General features: G+C 40.3%; 1 protein-coding gene across 2 annotated transcripts in view; it reads right to left on the reverse strand.

Moving 5' to 3' along the window:
• plekhh1 (pleckstrin homology domain containing, family H (with MyTH4 domain) member 1) overlaps window positions 1–15,839 on the reverse strand; it is a 35,963-nt gene extending 20,124 nt beyond the window's left edge. The window contains exons 1-3 of one of the 2 annotated variants that reach the window (XM_053335636.1): window positions 15,596–15,839; window positions 10,856–11,033; window positions 673–735 (exon numbers count right to left, since the gene is read on the reverse strand). In XM_053335636.1, coding sequence (XP_053191611.1) covers window positions 673–735; window positions 10,856–10,999 — 207 coding nt within the window. In that variant the 5' untranslated portion in view covers window positions 11,000–11,033; window positions 15,596–15,839. Of the gene's footprint in view, window positions 1–672; window positions 736–10,855; window positions 11,039–15,595 lie in introns of both variants that reach the window. The other variant, XM_053335635.1, reaches the window with a different exon arrangement.
• Window positions 15,840–20,895: the final 5,056 nt, after the last annotated feature.

Here is a 20,895-nt window from a genome sequence, read left to right on the forward strand (position 1 = left end):
GATTTCTTCATATAACACTCATGGTCTTTATGGCTTAGTAAGAGGACTTAGAGTTCAACTTTTTTTTTTTGTTAAATTACTCAATGTGTCGAATATAATGCAGTAAATTTTTAAATATACATTAATTTGTTTAGTAATGGATGACTATGGCTTTTAAGACTGTTACAAAGATTAAAATGACAAGTATTACTATGAATGAATGAACAATTTAATTAAAATTGTTGGTTTGTTTTCTACTTTTTAGGTAATGAACATGTGCAGTCAGATGATCAGGTTGTAAAGAGGCTAACAGTTTAGCCAGATTATGCAAAGTACTTTTGGGAGATAAAACAGAAAGCGAAAATACCCAAAATGTGAGTAATCATCTTATATTTGTGCATACATAACTACGGCAAGTACAAAAGGTCAAACCAGTCAACAGACAGTTTGGGTAATAATTTTACTGTTCATCCTCATAAGTTTAGCCAACCTGCTTATGTTTCTTGCCCTGTCAGACTGTGTAGTGACGTCACAGCAAACCTCAGCACTTTACTTTGTGCGTACAATGTTATCATAGCTGGTAAGGATGATGGAAACGTCAGCAAAAATAAGTTCCATGTTGTAATAAAGCTGACTCATGTGTTAATATTTTACAAGCTACGGTCAAAATAAGAATGAAAGCTCACTCTCTACCTGTTTCTCAGCACTCTCAGCCCGCTGGTCGGCCTCTGTCACCCTCTGCTCCAGCTCCTGCATCTGAGATAGAGACAAAAGACAAAAGAGGTTATAATGGTTTCTAACATGGGTCAGTTGTTTCTGTATGGGAGTGAGTGGTGGGGTTAGAGGTGGTCACGGGAAAATCCAGATCTCAGTGACTCCTTAAAAAGGTGGAGATGAAGTCCCTCCTCTCCATAATAGTTTATTTATAAATCCCCTCCAGACATGTATTAAGAAATTAAAAAAACACTCTGCTTGGAACCATATTAGTGACTAAGATGATTTTTCACACGCCCCTGTTTTTTATGCTGTTAGCCTAAACGACATGACATTGGCTTTGGAGACATGTACTGCCTAAACCTAAACACCGATTGGCTTGTGTTTGGTGTCGTCAGAAGCAGGAGAGGCTCACGGTCGTAAACATCTAGTCACGTGTACTCTGAGATGCACGCGCAGGTCAGGAAATGACGTAAACGGACCGTATATGGTTTGTTATTTGTGTTATTACGTTACGTGTTGGACTAAATACATGTTGACATATTGAGGAAAGTATTCCGGTTTTATGGAAACGGATTTCATATTTCACAAGAATGGATATTTGGCGAGCTGTACAGAAAGTGCTGAGTCATAAGATGAACGTTGTGGATAAAGAGAAGACTTTGAAGGTATGTAGGCATTATAGCTTTTCTTACTTAGCTCAGGGGCTAGCCGAGCTAATCGCTAATACTATTACGGCTGTGAGCAACCATATAAGTCGTGAGTGGTCTTGAATGAATCAGGAATCACGATGTATGGCATGAATATATATGTTTAAGGGTTGGTGTTTAAAACATTCAGAAGAACTTGTGGCTACCTCCTAACATCCGTCCTGTCCCGTAGACGGAACAGCGTGCGTTAAGTGGTTAAAATCCTTAAAATTATATCAAATGCTTCCTCTTAAAACAATTCTTTAATCTATGAATATTTGCAAATATATGTCATTTAAGGAGTTTAACTTCAAACATAAGGTCTTCTACTTCTTCTACTGCCTGTAAATTGAATATTGGACCATTGGCTTCCAAACTAGCTGTGATGTCACAAATCCTGCTCATAGACCCACCCATTAAAATCTGATTTTCACTTTCATCCACTTTCAGCAGAAGAATGTGAAACATGTGAAAAGACTTCCAGTGTCAAACTCATACCTACTACATCATTCTGCATAGTGAAGCTCAAACAACTGAAGGAACAAGAAGAAAAACATATTTTTGAGTGGAGGGGGATTTTAAAGAAGAAAAAATAAACGCCTACAGCTCTGAACTACAGGTTCTGGCAAGACACATCCCATAACCTGCCACAAAAGGCCCTACCACACAGATAGACCACCAAGCCAGACCTCTGCCTACGCACACCTTCAGATGCATGCAGACACACTTAATCCTGCAAAATCACTGCTGCCATAATGAAGACATTTCAAAGATTAATGTGGTGGGACACTTTAACAAATCAACAGACTTGAAAGCATTCCTAATCAAGAAAATCTTGCTGAATCAGTAATGCAATGGTGAAAGTGGTTGAGGAAGGGAAAATGAAAGGCAATATGAATTCCACCAGGAGGGAGGATGGTTAAACATGAGCCAATTAAAAGAAACAAAAGGGAGAGAGCAGCACAACAAGGATAATCTCTGGTGAATTCAAAAGATTTACTATTTAACTTTAGGCATGGGATCAGCAGAAAGACTCTCAGGAGAGGCTGACCATCTTTCACACTGCTGCTGCTGGTCAAACAACAGCATGGCAGAAGAATGCTAGCATGCGTGTGCACAAGCTTGTGTCACCTTTTGTGCAAGCATGCAAGCATACACGCTCAGGCTTTCAAAGGCTAACACTGTCCATCCTGCAAGTATGCACACATCTGCAAGTACTCTCTCTCTCTCAGCCCCCAAACGCTCGCACACACACACACACAAGTTCAACATAGGACGCCCTTTCTTCTGAGTTCAGTGACCCAGCTGAAAGGAGAACAAACATACTAATGGATTCACTCTGCTTGAGAGATGCATTTGAATTCCTCCTGTCATCTTTGTTCCCCTTCCCTTTTGTCTTTCTCCCTGCCTTCTTGTCACCTCCATAAAGGCCTCTTGATTCCCAGAATCCACCACTCACAACATTTGAATGCCTTCTTGCAGCCAGATTACCACTCACCAAAACCAGAGTGCAACTGCAGGAGAGGCGTGGGCGGAGGTTGATGGTTAGTGGTTGGATGACTCCTCACCTCAAGGTCAAGAGCCGCTGTCATGAGTCAAAGGTTTTGCCGAACTCAAGCCAGAGAGAAGCAAACAGTATTTGTCCTTCATTCAAGAAACAAAATTAGCAGTAGGCGCAGAGCACTTTATAGGCGAATCCAAAGTACCTCAGGAGTCATAATGTTGGACAGATGTGAGAAGCGGTCATCAGAGGAAGCCATCAGAAAGCCTAAGAAGCTCCCACATTTCGTTTGAAGAGGGGTTAGAGGCCAAGAGATGGTTGGACACTGACTCATAGGATTGTGTGAGGCCAACACAGAAGCCTGGCTAGAGAGATTGTATATGCAATGAACTGGAACTACTGTCATAAATTAACTTGAAACTACAGCACTCCAGGCAGGGTCCTCTGTCCTCAGGTGACCGGATGTTAACAATCTGGCTTGTTAGGCTTTTGGACAATACAGGGCGTCTAGGATTGTGTCAGTCTCTCTCTGTTTGCCTCGGTGTCTGTTTAGTTATTGCAGAGTACAGCTGTTGAGGCTTGAAATGCTAAGAGGGCGTCAGACAGCTACTGCATGTCTGCTGTCCAGCATCTCTCAGACCACAGTGCCTCATACTAGTTGCTGCTGTTTCTGAGAAGGCTGAAACTTGATGGGGTGTGGGTCATGTTTCATAAAGCTTTGATTTAGCAGTTTGTGAAGTGTGGTGATTCTGTACTTTTCTTCCTGTCAACAAATGCCATGAAAAGACTAAAATCAACAATGATTCCACTAAAATGCATTACCTATAGAGGAAAAGTTATATCTTTCTATGCCATAAACCTCAGAATTTGTCCAGAAAGTATTAAAAACACATCATTGAGCCACACCATGGCACTGGGTGACATGATCCATCACTACTGTGAACATGGGCATTGTAGTTTATGTGTCAATCCCACATACTGTACACTCTCCCTTTGCTGTAAACACAAAGTATGCACCAAATTTACCCCAAAAGGCAGTCCCCAACCACTACTATTTATTCCTAAAAACTACAATGCACAACTTTTTAGGTAATTATTTACCTTTTAAAAGATGAAAGCATATATTTCTGTCCCTTTTATAAAAGATTTACATCTACAAATGAGCTTCTACCTAGAAGACAGACGAATGCTTTGTCAATAAAATTATAGAATATCACCGGCCTAATCCTTAAATGCATGCATCCTAGCTCAAATGATCAAAACAGATAATGAAAGAGTGATGTTAAATCTTAATTTAATCTGTTTTTGCAATACATAGATTTTTGCAGAATACTGTGTTGTGGAGGTTGAACATTGACCCTCTGTGCTTCAGTGTGGAATCCAGGCAGACTAACAGTATCCAGAGAGGTAAAGATAAGATGTGAGCAGGCAAGAGACAGCAGATCACCTGCTTCTCTGACAGCTAACAGATCTGTCACAACTAATTATCTGTGTGCTGTCACTGCCAGAAATGAGCTGACAGAGATCTTAGATCTGATGCTTAAAACTCATTTTCAAAATATGAAAAGGTTTTCTTGATTACTTAAGTCTATCAGCATTTTTCTTACTCTTGCTTTTTATTTCTTTACATACATCATATACACACACCTCATATGATCTACAGTAGGTCCTCTCTCCTATTATGAACAGTGTAAGCCTTGCAACTTCTTAACTAGAGCTGCATTGAAAAGCTTTAAAAATCACTTATTTCAGCTTCCTCAATGTGAAGATTTGATGCTTTTAATTGTCATATATGACAGTAAACTGAATACCTTCAAGTTCTGTACTGTAGGTTGAACAAAACAAGATATTTAAATGCATCTACGTTAGCTGCGGGATATTATAACAAACATTTTTCACTATTTTCTGCATTAATCGATTACCGAAGGAAATAATCAGCAGATGAATGAATAATGAAATGAATTGTTAGTAGTGCTAATCTTAACCACATGAGCTGAAGATCATGGAATTGATTTTTGTAGGCTCTTGGCTCCACATAATGGCAACACTGCTCACTAACGGCATTATTTTCAAGTAATGAAAGTAAAGAAGGCACAAAAGGAGACATCCAATATTGGTTTCACTGTGAAATATCTGTTTACTGAGCGTTCACCTGCCTCTCAACTTTTAATCATTAACCCTTGTACACAGCTGATGACTCTGGCTCAATCATTAAATGTTAAAAAAAAGAAAACTCTGGTCAAATGAGAGAGGCAGACGAGGAAATGGAAAGTAAAATATAAATGTAAATCTTCGGTGGTTTACCTGAAACACTGTATACTCTGAGTAAACTCCAGTGAACAGAATTCCCCAGTGATTATATATTATATTCACAAACTAAAGCAAATGTATTTTAATCAGTGACACTGTTTGGTGTTTGAAAAGAAAGTAATAAATAGCTCCATCTTACATACAAATATATCCCTCACACTCACAGGGTTTAACTGAGGCCACAAAACAGCTAAGCAACCTTTGCATGAAAAACACACTGAGTCAGTTGGACTATTAAACAAATCCTCTCATGAAAATAAATGTTTATACACACAAATGTGAACCTGGTGACCTCTCTGCAGTCTTCCTCGTAGACTGATGCCACTGGCCTGAGTCAAATAACAGCGTATTTGCTCCTCAGGCCACGTGAGGCTTGTGAAGGAGATTAATGTAATTTGTCCAGTATTAGATTAGCCAAGTAGTAATGAAAGGAAACCTTGAAGTAGGAATACCATCCAATTTAAAAATTCCTCTGTCTGTATACGTTATCTTTATGTTCTGGGACTCAAATAAATGTGAAATACTAAACCAAACTTCATGGATTTACTTCCTTAATGTTCTGCCTCTGTCAAAATGTTCTTGTTAACCTTTCCTCTTGAATGTCTGACAGGTTTTTATCAGTTTTTTTTTACTGGATTCTGCATGTTTTGATGTGTAGAAATACTGCCCAGTATTATCACTGTGACTCTAAAGACAGTGATTACATTTTCTATATTTTTAGGAAGGAATGCTCCTCTTCCTGGTCAGAGAGAGAGGTATATTACCTCAACGTATCTTTAGTGTTCATTCATACTTTATTTTGTTTGATCTGTTGAAAATGATTTTGCTGTAGTTTCAAAATGGTTTTGGTCAGTCTGATAAAGTAATCTAGTACAAAGTACATTTTCTCAAATAGTGTACTTCACCATAAAGTTGTGGTGCTTGTACTTTACTTGAGTATTTCACACTACTTTATACTTCACTACATTTATTCGACTCACTACATTTACTTGACAGCTATAGTTTCTGGTTACTTTACAAACTACAGTGAGATTTCACATTCAAATATAATGAGCTTACAAAATATAATGTTTCATTAATATACTTCCAAACAGTAAACACTATGTTAAAAATGAGAAACAATAGTCAAATACAATCATTTATAATAATAACACTCAAATGGATCATTGGTCTGCACTGAGTAATGGATCTTATAACTATACAAGTATATTATACACTTAATATGTCTCTGATTTTCAATGTATTGCTTACTTGTATGGAGTATTTTTACAGTGTGGTATTATATTGCCTCTTTTACTAAGTAATATAACTAATGAATACTTCCTAAGCCACTACACATTTGTTAACAAGTATAAAAGCCTCCAGCAGTCCAAATATGGACTGATTTGTTTGTCGTTTGAGTTTACTCCCCAGTTTTTTTATATTCAAATTGAGTCATTTCAGCACCAGTAAACATGAGTTCAACTGCACTTTCCCAAATCAGTAAAACTAATTCTTAGACAGACTACTGTAATCGACCTGTTAAACTCCTCACGAGGCAAATGGGGCATCTCTCTCTCTCTCTCTCTCTCTCTCTCTCTCTCTCTCTCTCTCTCTCTCTCTCTCTCTCTTTCTCTCTCTCTCTCTCTCTCGTCTCTCGTCTCTCGTCTCTCTCTCTCACAGTCAGCCTCTGGAGATAAATGCCATGTCACAGGCAACCACGTCAACTTTTTTTTTTTCATGTTTTTCCATACCAAAGTGGGTCAATGCGTAAAACACTCCCAACTTGGCAAGAGAGGAGATGAAGAGCGTGAAAGCAGTCTTTCCAAACAGCAATAACATGACGGAATGGTAGTCACTCAGCAAACCCCCCCGCCTCAAAAAAAAAAAAAAGAAAACAGAAAAACACACTCAGCAGCACGGGCCTCCACTTAAACCCTGCTCAACGCTATGAGTGTGTGTGTGTGTGTGTGTGTGTGTGTCAGGGTGTATATGTGAGTGTGTTTATAAGAGAAGGAGAGAGAAAGAAAAAGGGAGAGATTAATTGGCCTGTTTTCAAAAAAAGGGATTGTATTCTTGGCAACACAGCCAAAAAGAACATTTAACAATAAATACTGTGTATGCTACGTATTAACGTGTGTGTGTTTTCATGAGAGAAAGAGTAATTAGTCCATTTTCAGAAAGTTTGAACTCCCCTCTATTCTTGGCATCGTGGCTGTAATGAACAGTCTGCATAAGTACCACTTTCTAATAAGCTGAAGCGAGTTGGCGTTCTAAATGAATGAGGTGGTTTGTTCCTAATGTCAACAAATCTGATGAAAAGACCTACTGAAGATGTAGGTCATTAAAGGAATAGCTTGACATTTTGGGAAATATACTTATTCACTTTCTTTTAAGAATTAGATGAAAAGATTAATGATTGATTGTTGAGCTAAAGCCGCAAAAGATTATTAGCTCTTTTGATTACTTCTAGCATCCCTCACTGTTATACTAAGACTCTGTAAAGTCACTTCTCCCGGCTGTTGTTAGCCAAGAAAAAGTTGCAGCGAATACCTTCCAGAAAAACCACAAATTGTTGTTTTTACATTTGTGTTTATGTAAGGATTAAAGAAACACGATAAACCAGCTTTAGATGTGCTGGTAGGCGTATTGTTGAACTGTGGATGGAGCCAGACTCGCTGTTTCCCCTTTGCTTCAAGTCTTTGTGCTAAGCTAAGCTAATCGCCTCTTGGCTCCAGCTTCATATTTAGTATGCAGGCATGAGAGTTGTATTGATCTTCTCGTTTAACTCTAAAGTATTATTTTAAAAACAGATCACAAATTTTAATTTTTTTTTTAAATAGTAATTCCCAGCACTGTAATTTTAGTAAACTGTACTCAAACTGGAGTTATTTGGGACATTTTGATTATATTCAGCTGCAGATTAATACACATTTGGCACGCTAATGAGTATTTGGAGCACCGAAATGATAAATGTGATAATGATTCAAAGTAAACTACAGTGCTAATGTTTATAATAATGAAGGAACATGGCTGACTGGTTTTGAATAACACGGCACAGAGGCATGAGCTCGATCACGTTTTGGCTACACGGGTTATACTTCTATGTAGGACAAATGTATTGTTTGTTTTTGATGTTTTTATAGGATTTGTTGACAACACCACTGACAATATCACCAACCTTATCCTTTAATAAGTAACTTATTTATCTTTTATGGATCGGTAATGAGGAGAAAATAACTTATATGTTGCCAGAAACTTCTGTTTGGCTGGTGTATATCCCCTTCCAAGGTTATTGTAGCGAAAGAAACACTTTATCAATTACTCACAGTTATAAATGTTAGCGTGTGTGTGTGTGTATGTGTGTGTGTTTGTGCTGCATGGGATCTCAGAGAGGAGCTGGAGGTCTGACAGAACCTGACAGAGGACACAGCAGGGAGTCGTCCTGCTCTTATCAGCCACCGGGTTATGTTTGGACTGTAAACATCCTGCTGACTGACTGAATGAACCACTCTCTAGCAACTTCAGCATTAGAGATGATGCAGAAAGTGAACCACTGTGACACTCCAAACAAAAGCAGCTCCAAGCCATTTGGGTCTTTAAAGAGCTGCGGTTTAATGCTACAAAGAAACCAAATGAAAACTGTAGAAAAGTCAAGACAGGAAAACAGCTTTTATGCTACCAAACTCAATCCTTCTTCCTCTAATCCAAACACTTCCACTCTTTTACCAACAAATCTTCAGAACAGGACTGAATCTCCTGATGACAGTTGATTACTTTCCAAAGTGCCTGGTAGTCGGACTCGGGGTTTACAACAGCCACAACTTTACAAGCTTTGGCCGGCGGCTGGCGGTTATTTTTCTCAACTTGAAGGGGCGATGAGTTAAATGTTAAATATTCATTTTGGCTTCAACTGTAGCCAACGTCTGATGACACAGAATGAGTGGACCAAATGTTTACTAAATCAGATGAGTAATCTCATCTGTCTTTACGCACACGCATAAACATACAGTCATCCACCCCTGCTATATTTCGTATGATTCACGTGCTTTAATTGTTTCCTCATGCATAAAAACACTTAAAAATGCAGTCAGATCACAAGAAGACGATTAAGCGGTGTGTTCATAGTGTTTGTTCAGAATATCAAGAAGCATGTCATATTTGATTTAAACTTGTGGCATGACAAGTTTAAATCTGTTCTCCGCAGTAGTCAAAACAGTCACACAATCACTACACATCTCACTATTCATGCAGTATCAGTGTCAGGTCAGTCATCAGTTCAAACATGTGATACGTGCTATACCTTCAGCTGACCAAAGCAACTAAAACAATATACACTGGTGCATAAATTCACACTTAATACAGAGATTTGTGAACTTTTTGGTGCAACTGCAGAGAAACATTCAAAAGCTAAACTGTAACACAAAGACACACAGGGTCAATGTTAACTAACTAACTAGCTAACTTAGCTAACGTGTGTTCAGTTAGCTGATCAGTGATTCATTGGTTGTTTGGAGTGAATCAATTCAGATTGCAGTGAAGTGGTCCAGTGGTCAAATTTAGGCCAGTGATGCAAGCTGGAAATTCTTTCTTCTGAACAAACTTTTACACCACTGTCGGAACTAAAGTCACAAATAATGATTCTTTTCAATAATTGATTGATCTGTCAATTATTTTCTCAATTAATTGTTTGGTCTATAAAATGAAACTAGTGAAAAATGTCAATCACTGTTTCCCAAATCCAGAGATGCATCTTAAAATGTTTTGTTTAGATCAGTAGTGAATGTATATTGGGTTTATTATCACAGAGGAGAACCAGACAATACGCACATTTAAGAAGCTGGAACAAGACATGTAGCTACTGGTTCTTTCTTTCACAGCAAAGTTAGTAAGAGAAAGCTGTCAGTTTATAGGTCAATATTTCATCTGACTCTCAGCTACAGTCTCAAGCTCTTTGTAGTAAGTCAAAGGATTACTTTTTTTGCATAGAGACTGGCAGGTTGTGAGAAACTCAGAAAACTGGACTCAGTATACCTTGGACAAACTACACTTCCCATCTGGCTTAGGAATGTTGTGGGATCCCCCCGGAGTTACTGGAGGTAGTTTCTGAGGAAAAAGACATCTGGGCTGTTCTGCTAGCACTGTCGCAATCTTAACGAGTTTCAAGAGATGTTATATATCATTCATAAAAGCTGCTTTAAACAATATTTTTATATGAACAAAGGATTAAACATTCCCAAGCATCTTTCAGCTTATTGATTTGGTTTTACAGCCTACAACTTCCACACACCGGCAGCCAATAACTCCACAGATCAACACCGACCCAACACCACAAAGTAACAAAGTGAGTGAGTAGCTGTTGAACATGTGGACCATTTAGCTGCTACAGAGCCAGATACTGTCTTTAAGGAGTTGTCAAACACAGAGCTACAAGTAGTCGATGTTGGATTTACATCCACCTGGTGGCCAGAAACACGACTCAGAATGCTAATGCTAATGTCGCTGTGTTCCTGCTGGATGTGTCAGTAAGCAACTCACTAAACTTTTTAGCTGCCTCCAATTGACCAAATGAATCAGTTAATGCGGATGTGACTGCTTACAAACTAAACCCTTTCATGAGAGGACAAATTCCTATCAGAAAAGCTCTGATTGCTTTACTACCCATGAAGCCTTTCTCTCTTACCTTTTCTGCCAGCAGCTCTCGGATTTTCCCCGCTTGAAGCCTGAACCTCAGCAGCTGCATCTCCAGAGCGATACAGCGTTTCTGCCAATCCACGCTGGCCCCTCCAACGGCTCCTGCCCCGCCGCTCTCCAGCACGTCAGCCATGGCGAGGATTCAGATCTCTGCCTCTGCACTCAGACTGGACTGAAAGACAGAAAACACAAGTCTATTCCAGCACTGCACGCTTGTATGGTCTGTCTGGTTTGAGTTTGCTGTCAGGTATTAGCTACTATGTAAATAATATCCATGTCTTAAGTGATATTCATATTTAACTTGAATTACTGTCTTCTGTTCACAATAATAAGGCAGTAAATGACACATATCACCCCGGACAGGATACACAAATAATCTTATGATGGTATTTCCTCAAACGTTCCAGCTTCTGTTTTCATTTACAGCACAAGAGGAGACAAAAGTGATTTAACCTCTAAAATGCTCCTAGCTCACCACACTTCCCATGATTCACTGAGGAAATGTTAGTAAAGCAAACACTAATGATGAGTTCACAATGACATGAGTTTTTTTTACTTTCTGTATTACTCAGTAACACAGCACCACAGAGGAGCGTGCTCTGCAAACACTTACTTCACATGCATGTGCACAGAAACAAATACACAGCTTAGAGGGATCACCAGAGCTCAAATCTTTCTTTCCTTTTCGTCCGCAGCCTCTCCACATGCCCACACACACTGAACAAAACCTCAGCAGGGATGCTCTGTGTCAGTGAGGGAGTTAAGTTCATGCGTGCCGGCTCCCAGGCCTGCCAGCTACAAAGCAGGTCAGCACACTGCTTTTTAGCCAAATTACCTACTAACCCAATCCTGGGCGCCCCCTCCTCCTCCTCTCCCCTCCTCTCCCTCATCTCCCTCGCCATGCAATCCCTTCTTAATTACAAGGCAGGAGTGAAACGAGATCCTGCACGGCACAATAGTGTCTTTCTGCATGACAGTCCCATCACAGCTAGAGAGGGGGGCCGTCAGCTCGCCTAGGCAAAGAAAGGAGGAAAGAATGTGTGAGAATGAATGGACTGAGAGCTGAATGTGGGAAACTGGGGCGCTGAAGTTATTTTTACCTGAGGAGGATTGACTAGTGGCTATTTTTCTCTGGACGGATTCTCATTCACAAAGGCTAAGGCCCTAGTGTCTGAACTCAATCAAAGTCTGATTATCCCGTGATGAAAGTAGCCATAACAATCACGTTTGGCGTTTGGACTCGTGAGAGTCGAGCGATGCTGTGGAGATGTGTGAGATTTTGTTTGGAGGTTTGCATCTCATGAACACAGATGGAGTAAAAATGAAATCAAATGAAGTTTAAGGGAGCTAGAAAAGCAGTATTCAGACAGACTCAAAGAGTAGCCAGACACTGTCAGCAGAACACCAGACGTTCAAAGTCCACTAACTATAACTGCACCATGGTGCTCCCTACAATTAGCATGCTCATAAATACAGGCCTAGCAAACAAATTACAGAAGTCATGCATGTGGAGGTTTCGCCAGCTGACCACTGCACCAAGGCTGGCCATTCAAGGTCTAGCTACCGACGTCTCCTTTCTTTCAGGGACAGAGTGAAGGGTATGAAGGTCAAGTAAAGCAGAGTGCTGGCAGGAGGAAAAGGGGAAATCAGTCAGTTTGAATAAACTCTGCTGGGTTACACAGGAGCAAGCCAAAACAGACGAGGCCAAGCCATCATCCAGGAGCTAAAACAGCTGGGTGCAAACAAGCCATTTGCTGGTTAAACACTGTCAGCGCCACCATGCTAATTCTCCCCCGTAACAGTTCCTTTAGCACTCAGAGCTTGTGTGACATGGGGGGGTGGGAGGGGTGGGAGGTGTTACAGCTCATGCCAACCGGTGCCAGGAACCCTACTGAAAAATCTGCAAACTTTCTACTGAGCGATGAGAGGATGAGAAAGGAAGGCAATCAGAGGTCACAAAAGGCCAAAATCTACTCTCAGTTCACTGCATCAGAGTGCACACGGATAAAATCAAGCCCACAATACTATCCTGTCAAGAATGAGGTCATTTTACACTGTGTGCGTAGGAGTAATGTAGCCCGATGCTTTAAAGAGAGATTTAAACAGGAGTCATTTTCTCTTCTCGCATGAACATAACCCTCCATTGTGGCACAGTTTATAGAAACACAGAGGACGCTTTTCCACTGAGTTTACTGTTATATACGATCTGATAAATACTATTCTTTTCTGCAGTTTCTTCTCTGGTGTCTAGCAGATGCCAATGCTGGAAACTTTCAGGTGGGAGGGGGCAAAAAAGTCAAGACAACAAATGCAAGCTGCATGGTAGGGCCATGTTTGGTAACACTTGGGCCACCCAGAGAGGGCAGGAAGGAGCATGGGGGAGTTAAGACCCTGTACGGTGAGTCCTCTCCTGGCTGCAGAAAGACAGGAAAGCTTCTCTACTTCCATTTAGCTGAAAGAACGTGCACGCAGCCACGGCCAGAGCAAACACTGGGGGTGGACAAATGAATGGAAACGCCACCACAGTGATCCCAGCCAGATAGTTTCTATGGCTGCCACCGCCGACAACTGCTTTTCATTGAATACACTGACAGTTATACTGCATTATTCCTTGGATTGAGTGAGATTTGATATCCAGCAAGCATAGTTTTTATTCAAAAAGTGAAAGTTATCACTGATTGTATTAAAATAGTTTGGACGTCACAGCGTGTGATGTTTCTGTGTGTGCATCTCTACCATTCTTCGCTCAGTAAAAGGTTGAAGGTGTGTGCTGCTCCGTGGAGGGAGGATGGAGGGACCACATGTTCAAGTCTCAAGTCAGTCCTTCCATTGACTAGAACCCCCTTAATCACCACATATTCAAACACACACTCCCCGGCCAGTCGTAACTCTTCGGCGCTTGCTTACCAGAGCAGAGACAGACCCAGATGGAGATCCACACAGAAAGAGATTGGAAACAGACACACGTACACACACTACTGACACACTGCTGAGCATGCAGCTGTGGTGATGTAAGTGATTAGGTGGTTCAGTGATATCATCCCCACCAGACATTTCAAATCCCTGCTGTTGTTGTCTCTGCCGAAATCCAACTTGGCTTCCCTACATTCTGGCCCCCCCTTAAATAAAAATGACTCCCATCAGACAGCACGAGCGTGTGTGTAAATCTGGGTCAGTCACTGCAGAGTCGTGTCAGTGTGGCAGATCTCTGTGTGTACAAAAGGAGACAAAGACAAATGATCTGAGAGCACGAGAAGTCAAGTATGGGTGTGTTAAATATTGCCTTATCTTCTCCTTGTGGCCCCCTTCTGTTTAACAAAGGGGACCTCTGTCGACTCCCATCCGGTCAAGTATAGGCCTCACACATGTTTAAATTAGAGCCTCACTATTTTGATTGCATTTTACAACTACAGCAGGACATTTTCCTATAAATATCCATTGCAGATATACATTTTTTAACCTTTGACCCCAGCCTTGGAAAACAGAGAGGTTAATGTCATTGGATATATAAAGGAGAATGTTACAAAGCAGCATTTGCCCTAGTTTTTATTGTCATCTCATAACAAGTCATATCAAAAAAGGGAGGTTTAGCTGATTTAAAACACTACAGAGGGTAATGAAAGTCTTCAGCCTACTTTTTAAAGTAATTTTTAAAGTTATCCTCCTTAAATTTATCAACTTATCTTGTCTTACTCCTCCTCCTTCTTCTATCAGCCTCACCTCTCCTCCTCCTTCCATCCTCCTGCACGTCTTCCCTCTCCTCCTGCAGCACCTTTCCCACCCTCCCCCTTTCCTTCCTCCCTTCCTTTTTTTCCCCCTCTGCATCCTCCTACATTTGTGCAGCAAGCAAACCTGCAGCTCTCTCTCTCTCTCTCTCTCTCAGCGCAGGTTAATGACAGGCCTCAGCAAAACTGACCACACTCATTATCAGCGTCAGCCCTAAACACAGGCCCTGACATTCCTCTGTGCTGAGGTGTAAACATCTACCTCTTCAACTCTCCTGTCCTGCACACACTTTTGACTCTCTGACAGCACTGCAGGGCATGAAGAAAGCTTTTGTCTCTGAAAGTGGCATGACTTATAGTGAGAGACAACCTTAACCATACGGTGTGTGGGATGTAAAAATAAATCTTCTGTTCATATATCAGCTTTTGGGAGTGTGTTAAATAACGGCTATGGCAGCTGCTGAAGAGGTCAGATTGATGTATGGAGCGTCATGATTTCTCCAGATGCACAAAATGATGAATATCTGTGTGTGTGTGTGTGTGAGTGTGTGAGTGAGTGAGTGTGTGTGTGTGTGTGTGTGTGTGTGTGTGTGTGTGTGGGTGTGTGTTCTGAAGTCATGAAAATGTAATCAAATTTTCTTTTTCTTACTTCACATATAGGTGATGTAATATAGCTTTAAAATATGTTATTAGGTCTACTCCAAGGGAAAGCAGGGGCCAAGATTTTGTCCAAAAAAGGCCACAAGGAACAGGTGTGCCAGAAGCGCAGTGCTTAGTAGAATAGTAGCGACCATAAAACCGTCCGTCAGCAGAAAAAAAGGTTCAAGCAGGCATCAGACATCTCTCAAAATACACCGCTGCAGCTGCGTCTTTGTCCCAAACAGCCTCCCGCGTCTTGGTTATATTTATCCTTTGTGCATGTGAGTTAAAATCAATGCATGCTATGGTGGAAGCAAAGAGGTAAAGCGGTGCTTCTATAGCGGAGTCCTTCACTTCTACTTTACCTTGTGACTTTGTTGTCTCAGCCCCCCCCCCCCAGCCTCAGTCGGCTTTCTCCGCTCACGGACACCTTCCCCGGTAATTCGTCGCAAATCGGCTCATAACTTCTTCCTCATTCCGTCGACTTTCTCTTCGCTCTTCACTCTTCACTCATTCATTTCTTTTTCAGCGTTTGAAGCCTTGTGTCGCTCCGTCCCGCTGCTGTCCTTCGCTTTCTCTGGAGCGCAGAGTTTAGTGGGACTCACTCACACTCTCAGCTCCATTCAACAGACTCATCCCATATTCCTTTAAAGGGCCCAATGCAGGATCATATTTCTCCAGGAGTCAGGGCCCCCCCCCCCCCTTATGTGCAGGAGCTGCTCAGGATATTGCATTAAGGCTGGTTTGGGTTTTCCCTCAGGATGTAAACACAGTCTTGTGAAGATTTCTTTGAGCTCTGTTGCTCTACATAACTTCATACATTAACAGAACCAGACTTTACTGTATAGGTTGGAGACATTAAAGATCCCTTCATACATGTTTTAAAACATAAACGTAATCTGCTTTAAATAATTATTGTGCGCAATTATTTTTCTACAAAAAAGTTGAATTAACTCCTATTAAATGTTTCTTTTAAAAAGCACATCCACTCCTTTACTCACTCAATGTATGAATATGCAAATGTGGGTTTTTTTTGTTGTTTTTTTTTTAACTTTAACGGCTGGACACAAGACGTCTTCTTCACTGTAAAGTAATTTCTCAGTGTTTGTGCACTGGAGGCTTCAAGTTTCCACATCACACTTGTGTATGTTGCAAACTGGACACCAATGAATTGTTGTTGTGTTAAGGTCCTGCTCATAGGTCCACTAAAAGTATGTTATATCTGCTCTCATTGAAAATCTGACTTTTAGAGGTGGGTCTACAAGCATGATTTGTGACATCACAACTCATTTGGAAGCTGGGGATGTCAGAGGAGATGTAATTTTAAGGAATTTAATAATGGACTTTGACTTTCTTTGAATGGGAAAAAACATATAAAACATTGTATTTCAATCATAGCATTATTACTGTAGCTCAACATGTGTGGAGGGGCTCTTTAAAATCAGATTGAAGGTGAGCACAGAGAAATCAAGCTGTGCACATACATCCTTTTGCACAATGAAGCTCAGACATCTAACTGAAGAAAATAACAAGCAAAACATTTTTTGAGTTTGGGAGGGGGGAGGGGCTTTAAATAATTGAGACGTGTGATTTTAGGAATATATAAAGACCACCATGAGTGAGCATTGAGAAGTCCAACTTTTAGGTTTTAAGTAGCCTAATTACAGTACGTTTGTTTATTGGCGAGGTTTGCAGGCTGAGCTTTACTGGAATCAAAAGTTGTTAAACCACCGTGTGGAGCTTTGTAACTGTAATGAATCATTATCTGGGTAGTAAAAGAATTGTGAGGGGATAATTTGGGAAGGTTTGAGACTCACAAAATTGTGAGTGCACTCAGGTCTCAGATCCCCTTTAGAGTCATGGCCTTCATTCCCCAAACCTCACAAGGATTCCCTGAAATGTCAGAAATAGTTCACCATCAAGCTGCGATAATCAGATGTGTAGTTTAGAGACAAGAAATGAGACCTAATCATAAAGGCAGACTCGTGGCCCTGGTGGGAAGATCAGTTTCCTCTCTTCGCACATCTCCATCTGGAACATTTTATAATGTCTGTCTGAGCATTTGAGTTGTTGCATATTACACTCAAATAAATAATTCACATTATTTTTTCAGGTTACTTTTACATCCACATAGCACCAGAAGTCATACAACAGAACTACAATATCCTCTCAAGTGTTCCAACATAATCACAAAAAAGAACATTTTGAAATCTAACTATAAAACAGGCTGAAATGAAAACATTGAATGGATTTTTTTTTTGTTTTAGTTTGTGTGTTAATGTAACAAGCATGCAGTGGTGTGACACACCCTGCTGAGTCCACTGAAGTTAGTCTCAATGCACAAATACAGTGTGCATGCATGAAGACAGAAACAGACACAGACAGACAGAATGCACACAAATAACCACAGGTTATCCTGAGCTGCTCGTCTGTGCAAAAAAGTGGACAGGGATGCTGCGTGACATAGAAATAAGATCTCACATGAAAGCAAAACAAACTCGCACTCAGTGAACTATATAAGTACACAGAATGGGTTTTCTGACAGTGTAGGGACCTTAGTTCTGTGTTTTTTATCACGTTATGCTGTTAAAAAGTTGCAGTTGTCTTCTGAAGCCGCATTAATATACTATTCATAGCCTTATTTGCACATTGCTTTGGACAAAAGCATCAGCCAAATGAAAAAAGTAAAGGTAAATAAATGTACATTGCATTAATATCCTGCTTGCTGGTGGTAACAATCGCGACATAGCTCAGACAACTTGAATGTCAACTGAAGACTTGGTTTTATTCCATTGTGGATTATCAGTGAAAGTTAGTTTGAGTGGATTGAAGTGTTGGTTTGACCATTTACAGCACTGATATGGCTCTGGTGCCTGTTCAAAACTATCAGATGTATTTAAGTGATTTAGATGGGTGTGAATTTCACAGGAACACTGTTAACATTGCAGAGGAGAACACTCCGCACTCACTTCTATTGTGTGTCTCTGAATTTGTAGATATGATTCACTGCACCTTTGTGGGGAAACAACTTTCAAATTTCATCCCAGTAAAGGTCAGTTTGGAAATGGGAGGAGTGAGATTACAGCAGAGAATTTCAGTGCTATAGCCTTCCAGGCTAAAGGCTCTGCCTTGTGTTGCACAATAAGTCAGTGCCTCAGTGCTCTCAGTCAAAACAACTGGTGTCAGGCCTACATGGTTTACATGCCTATTCTCGGGCACGGCTGCCAGTGCAGCAAGGGGGAGGCAGGACAGTGGAGAGGGAGTTTAAGGCCAGTTTCATCAAGTGTTTGCAGATTAATGGGAGTTCTTACAGCTATTTAACCTCCAGAGCTGTGTTGTGACCCAGACTGTGACCGGGTCACTGAGCAGAACTAGGGACCAAACTCTTATACCACTGTCAGAGCTGAGATGAGGTGCTGGATGACAGATGACAGCGCATTCAGGCAAATTATATAGAAATTACAGGAGGAAAACGCCACTAACACCCTTAAATCAGGACTGCAAAGCTGTTTATTTTCACTCACCTACAGTTGAATCATTTAAACCTGATTGTAAAACCTATTCTTTTCTAAGTACTGGTTTCTGCTCTGTTGTGATTTTTTGAGATTTCATTTATAACTATTTTCATGTGTTACAATCTATCTAACAACAACAATCTAATTATCTTTAATGCAATGAGACTTACTTACATACATCAGATAGGAGGGAAAAGATGATGGCTTGGTGACTGTAACTGTTTCTTTTTATTCTATTTTGCAAAATGTATTAAGACATATAACTCTTATGTGAGCGGAGATCCTGTTCTTCTTTCTTGCTCCCTCTGCCCTGAAACGTGTCGCACTTGAAAGTAACAAAAATAATTCAGTTTATTCGAGTTGAAGTTGCTTATAACAAGAAAATAACCATTTATAGTAAATGATTATACAGTCAGATGTGTCCTAAAAAAAGGTACTATTCTTTGAAGGAGCTCTCAACAAATCCATCTCAACATTCAAATCAACAATAACAAAATACAGTAAGGAGGAGGTTGGGGTGGAGGAAGCTGAAGCAGCAGACAGCGTTGGCATGTATCAGCAAAGACGTGTACCTGCTTATAGTTATAATTTGGATATTACTAGTCAGCTGATAGCCACATACAGCTGTGAATGAGCCAGTGATTGTAAAGCATGAATGAAACAGCTATGCCAACCAGCTAATGCAAACTTGACTTCCATGCTCTGCCTAAGCTAACGTTATGGTCCATGTTGGTTGAAATTGTAGGATGGACAGACATTGAATTTATATGTGTACACTTTTTGATCGGTCTCTCTGCTGCTCTGTTAAAATGACTGTCTGTAGAAAACTATAGAGCCACAGATGGAAGATGCAGACAATATGGTCGGCCTGTTTTGCAGCAATTTCTGTCACTGCACGCTCTTGGTTACAGTTGCCACAACATGTAAAATACTACTCCAGTCATATTAAAACACAACAGTTTATAACAGGTCTTTTGAGAGCAGCTGTCTGAGAATTTGGTTTACAGAACTGCTCAAACCTCAAGAGCAAAATTTTTAAAATGACAGAAATTCATCCAATTATCCTAAATATTGCTACTGTATTTTTGCACTTCTGGTTAGATATGAACTGTATTTCATTGGCTGCATACCCTGTACAATGACAATACAGTTGAATCTTATATATTCGGTTTGTCGATCATTTGACCAATTAATCAGGTGTTGTGACCCCACAAAAACTGAATGTCAACTTCTGGTAGAAATTCTCCATGATTCTCAAATTATTTAGGGTGGAAATCTGGCTTAATTCATACATCACCTTTAATTAACCTAAACCTCCTCAGTCTATAAAGCTTGGTGTTCTGTGTGCTCGAACAGTATATCTTAGATTGGACCGTGGGAATAAACATTCAATCCATCTGCCTTTGAAAGTCATCTTCGTTAACAGATGTCAGACTCTGGTTCAGAGAGACAGACGGCGCACTGACACAGATTTGTCAAAACAGTTTAGTTTTCAAAGTTCCATAAACCACAATAAAACAAGGAAAGTCTGCGTTCAGTTTTCATACCCTTCATGTCCAAATGGAACAGACTGCAGGAAAAACTTAACGTAGACTCAGTCATTCCACTCTCACATTTTAAAGCCATAATTTTAGCAAACACAGCACTTGAAAGTACATGTTTTTAAGATGACTTTGCTTGCTTTGCATTTTTTATTTGACCAAAGCTGCTTTAATTTGAGTTATCCTTTTTGTTTTTTTTAATGTGTTAATGTGTATTTTCTTGTATTTTGCATATTTCCACTTCTATAATTAAGTTTTAATTGACCTTGTACTTAAAAATAACTCTCCTACGACATAAATAAAGATGGTTGAATTCACAAGGCAAAGGTTGGTTGACTGATAATTGACACAGACACTTCTCTGTGGCTGTTGTCTGGTCACTTGTCTTGTCCCTCACAACAGCGCTGAAGCATTGCCCCTTTTTTTCTCACATGTTGACTGGCTATTTAACTACTGGGGATTTTGTTAGGCTAACAAATAGGTCTCCTTCTCCTTCTCTGATGTCCTTTGAGCATTTTATTGCCATTTGGCCAGCCGCGCTGGAACCACAGAGGGAGTGGAGCATGATGGAAACTCCATATAAAAAGAAAATAAACCAAACTCACTTTA

Source organism: Scomber japonicus, chromosome 16 (assembly GCF_027409825.1).
Source record: "Scomber japonicus isolate fScoJap1 chromosome 16, fScoJap1.pri, whole genome shotgun sequence".
Classification (NCBI taxonomy): domain Eukaryota; kingdom Metazoa; phylum Chordata; class Actinopteri; order Scombriformes; family Scombridae; genus Scomber; species Scomber japonicus.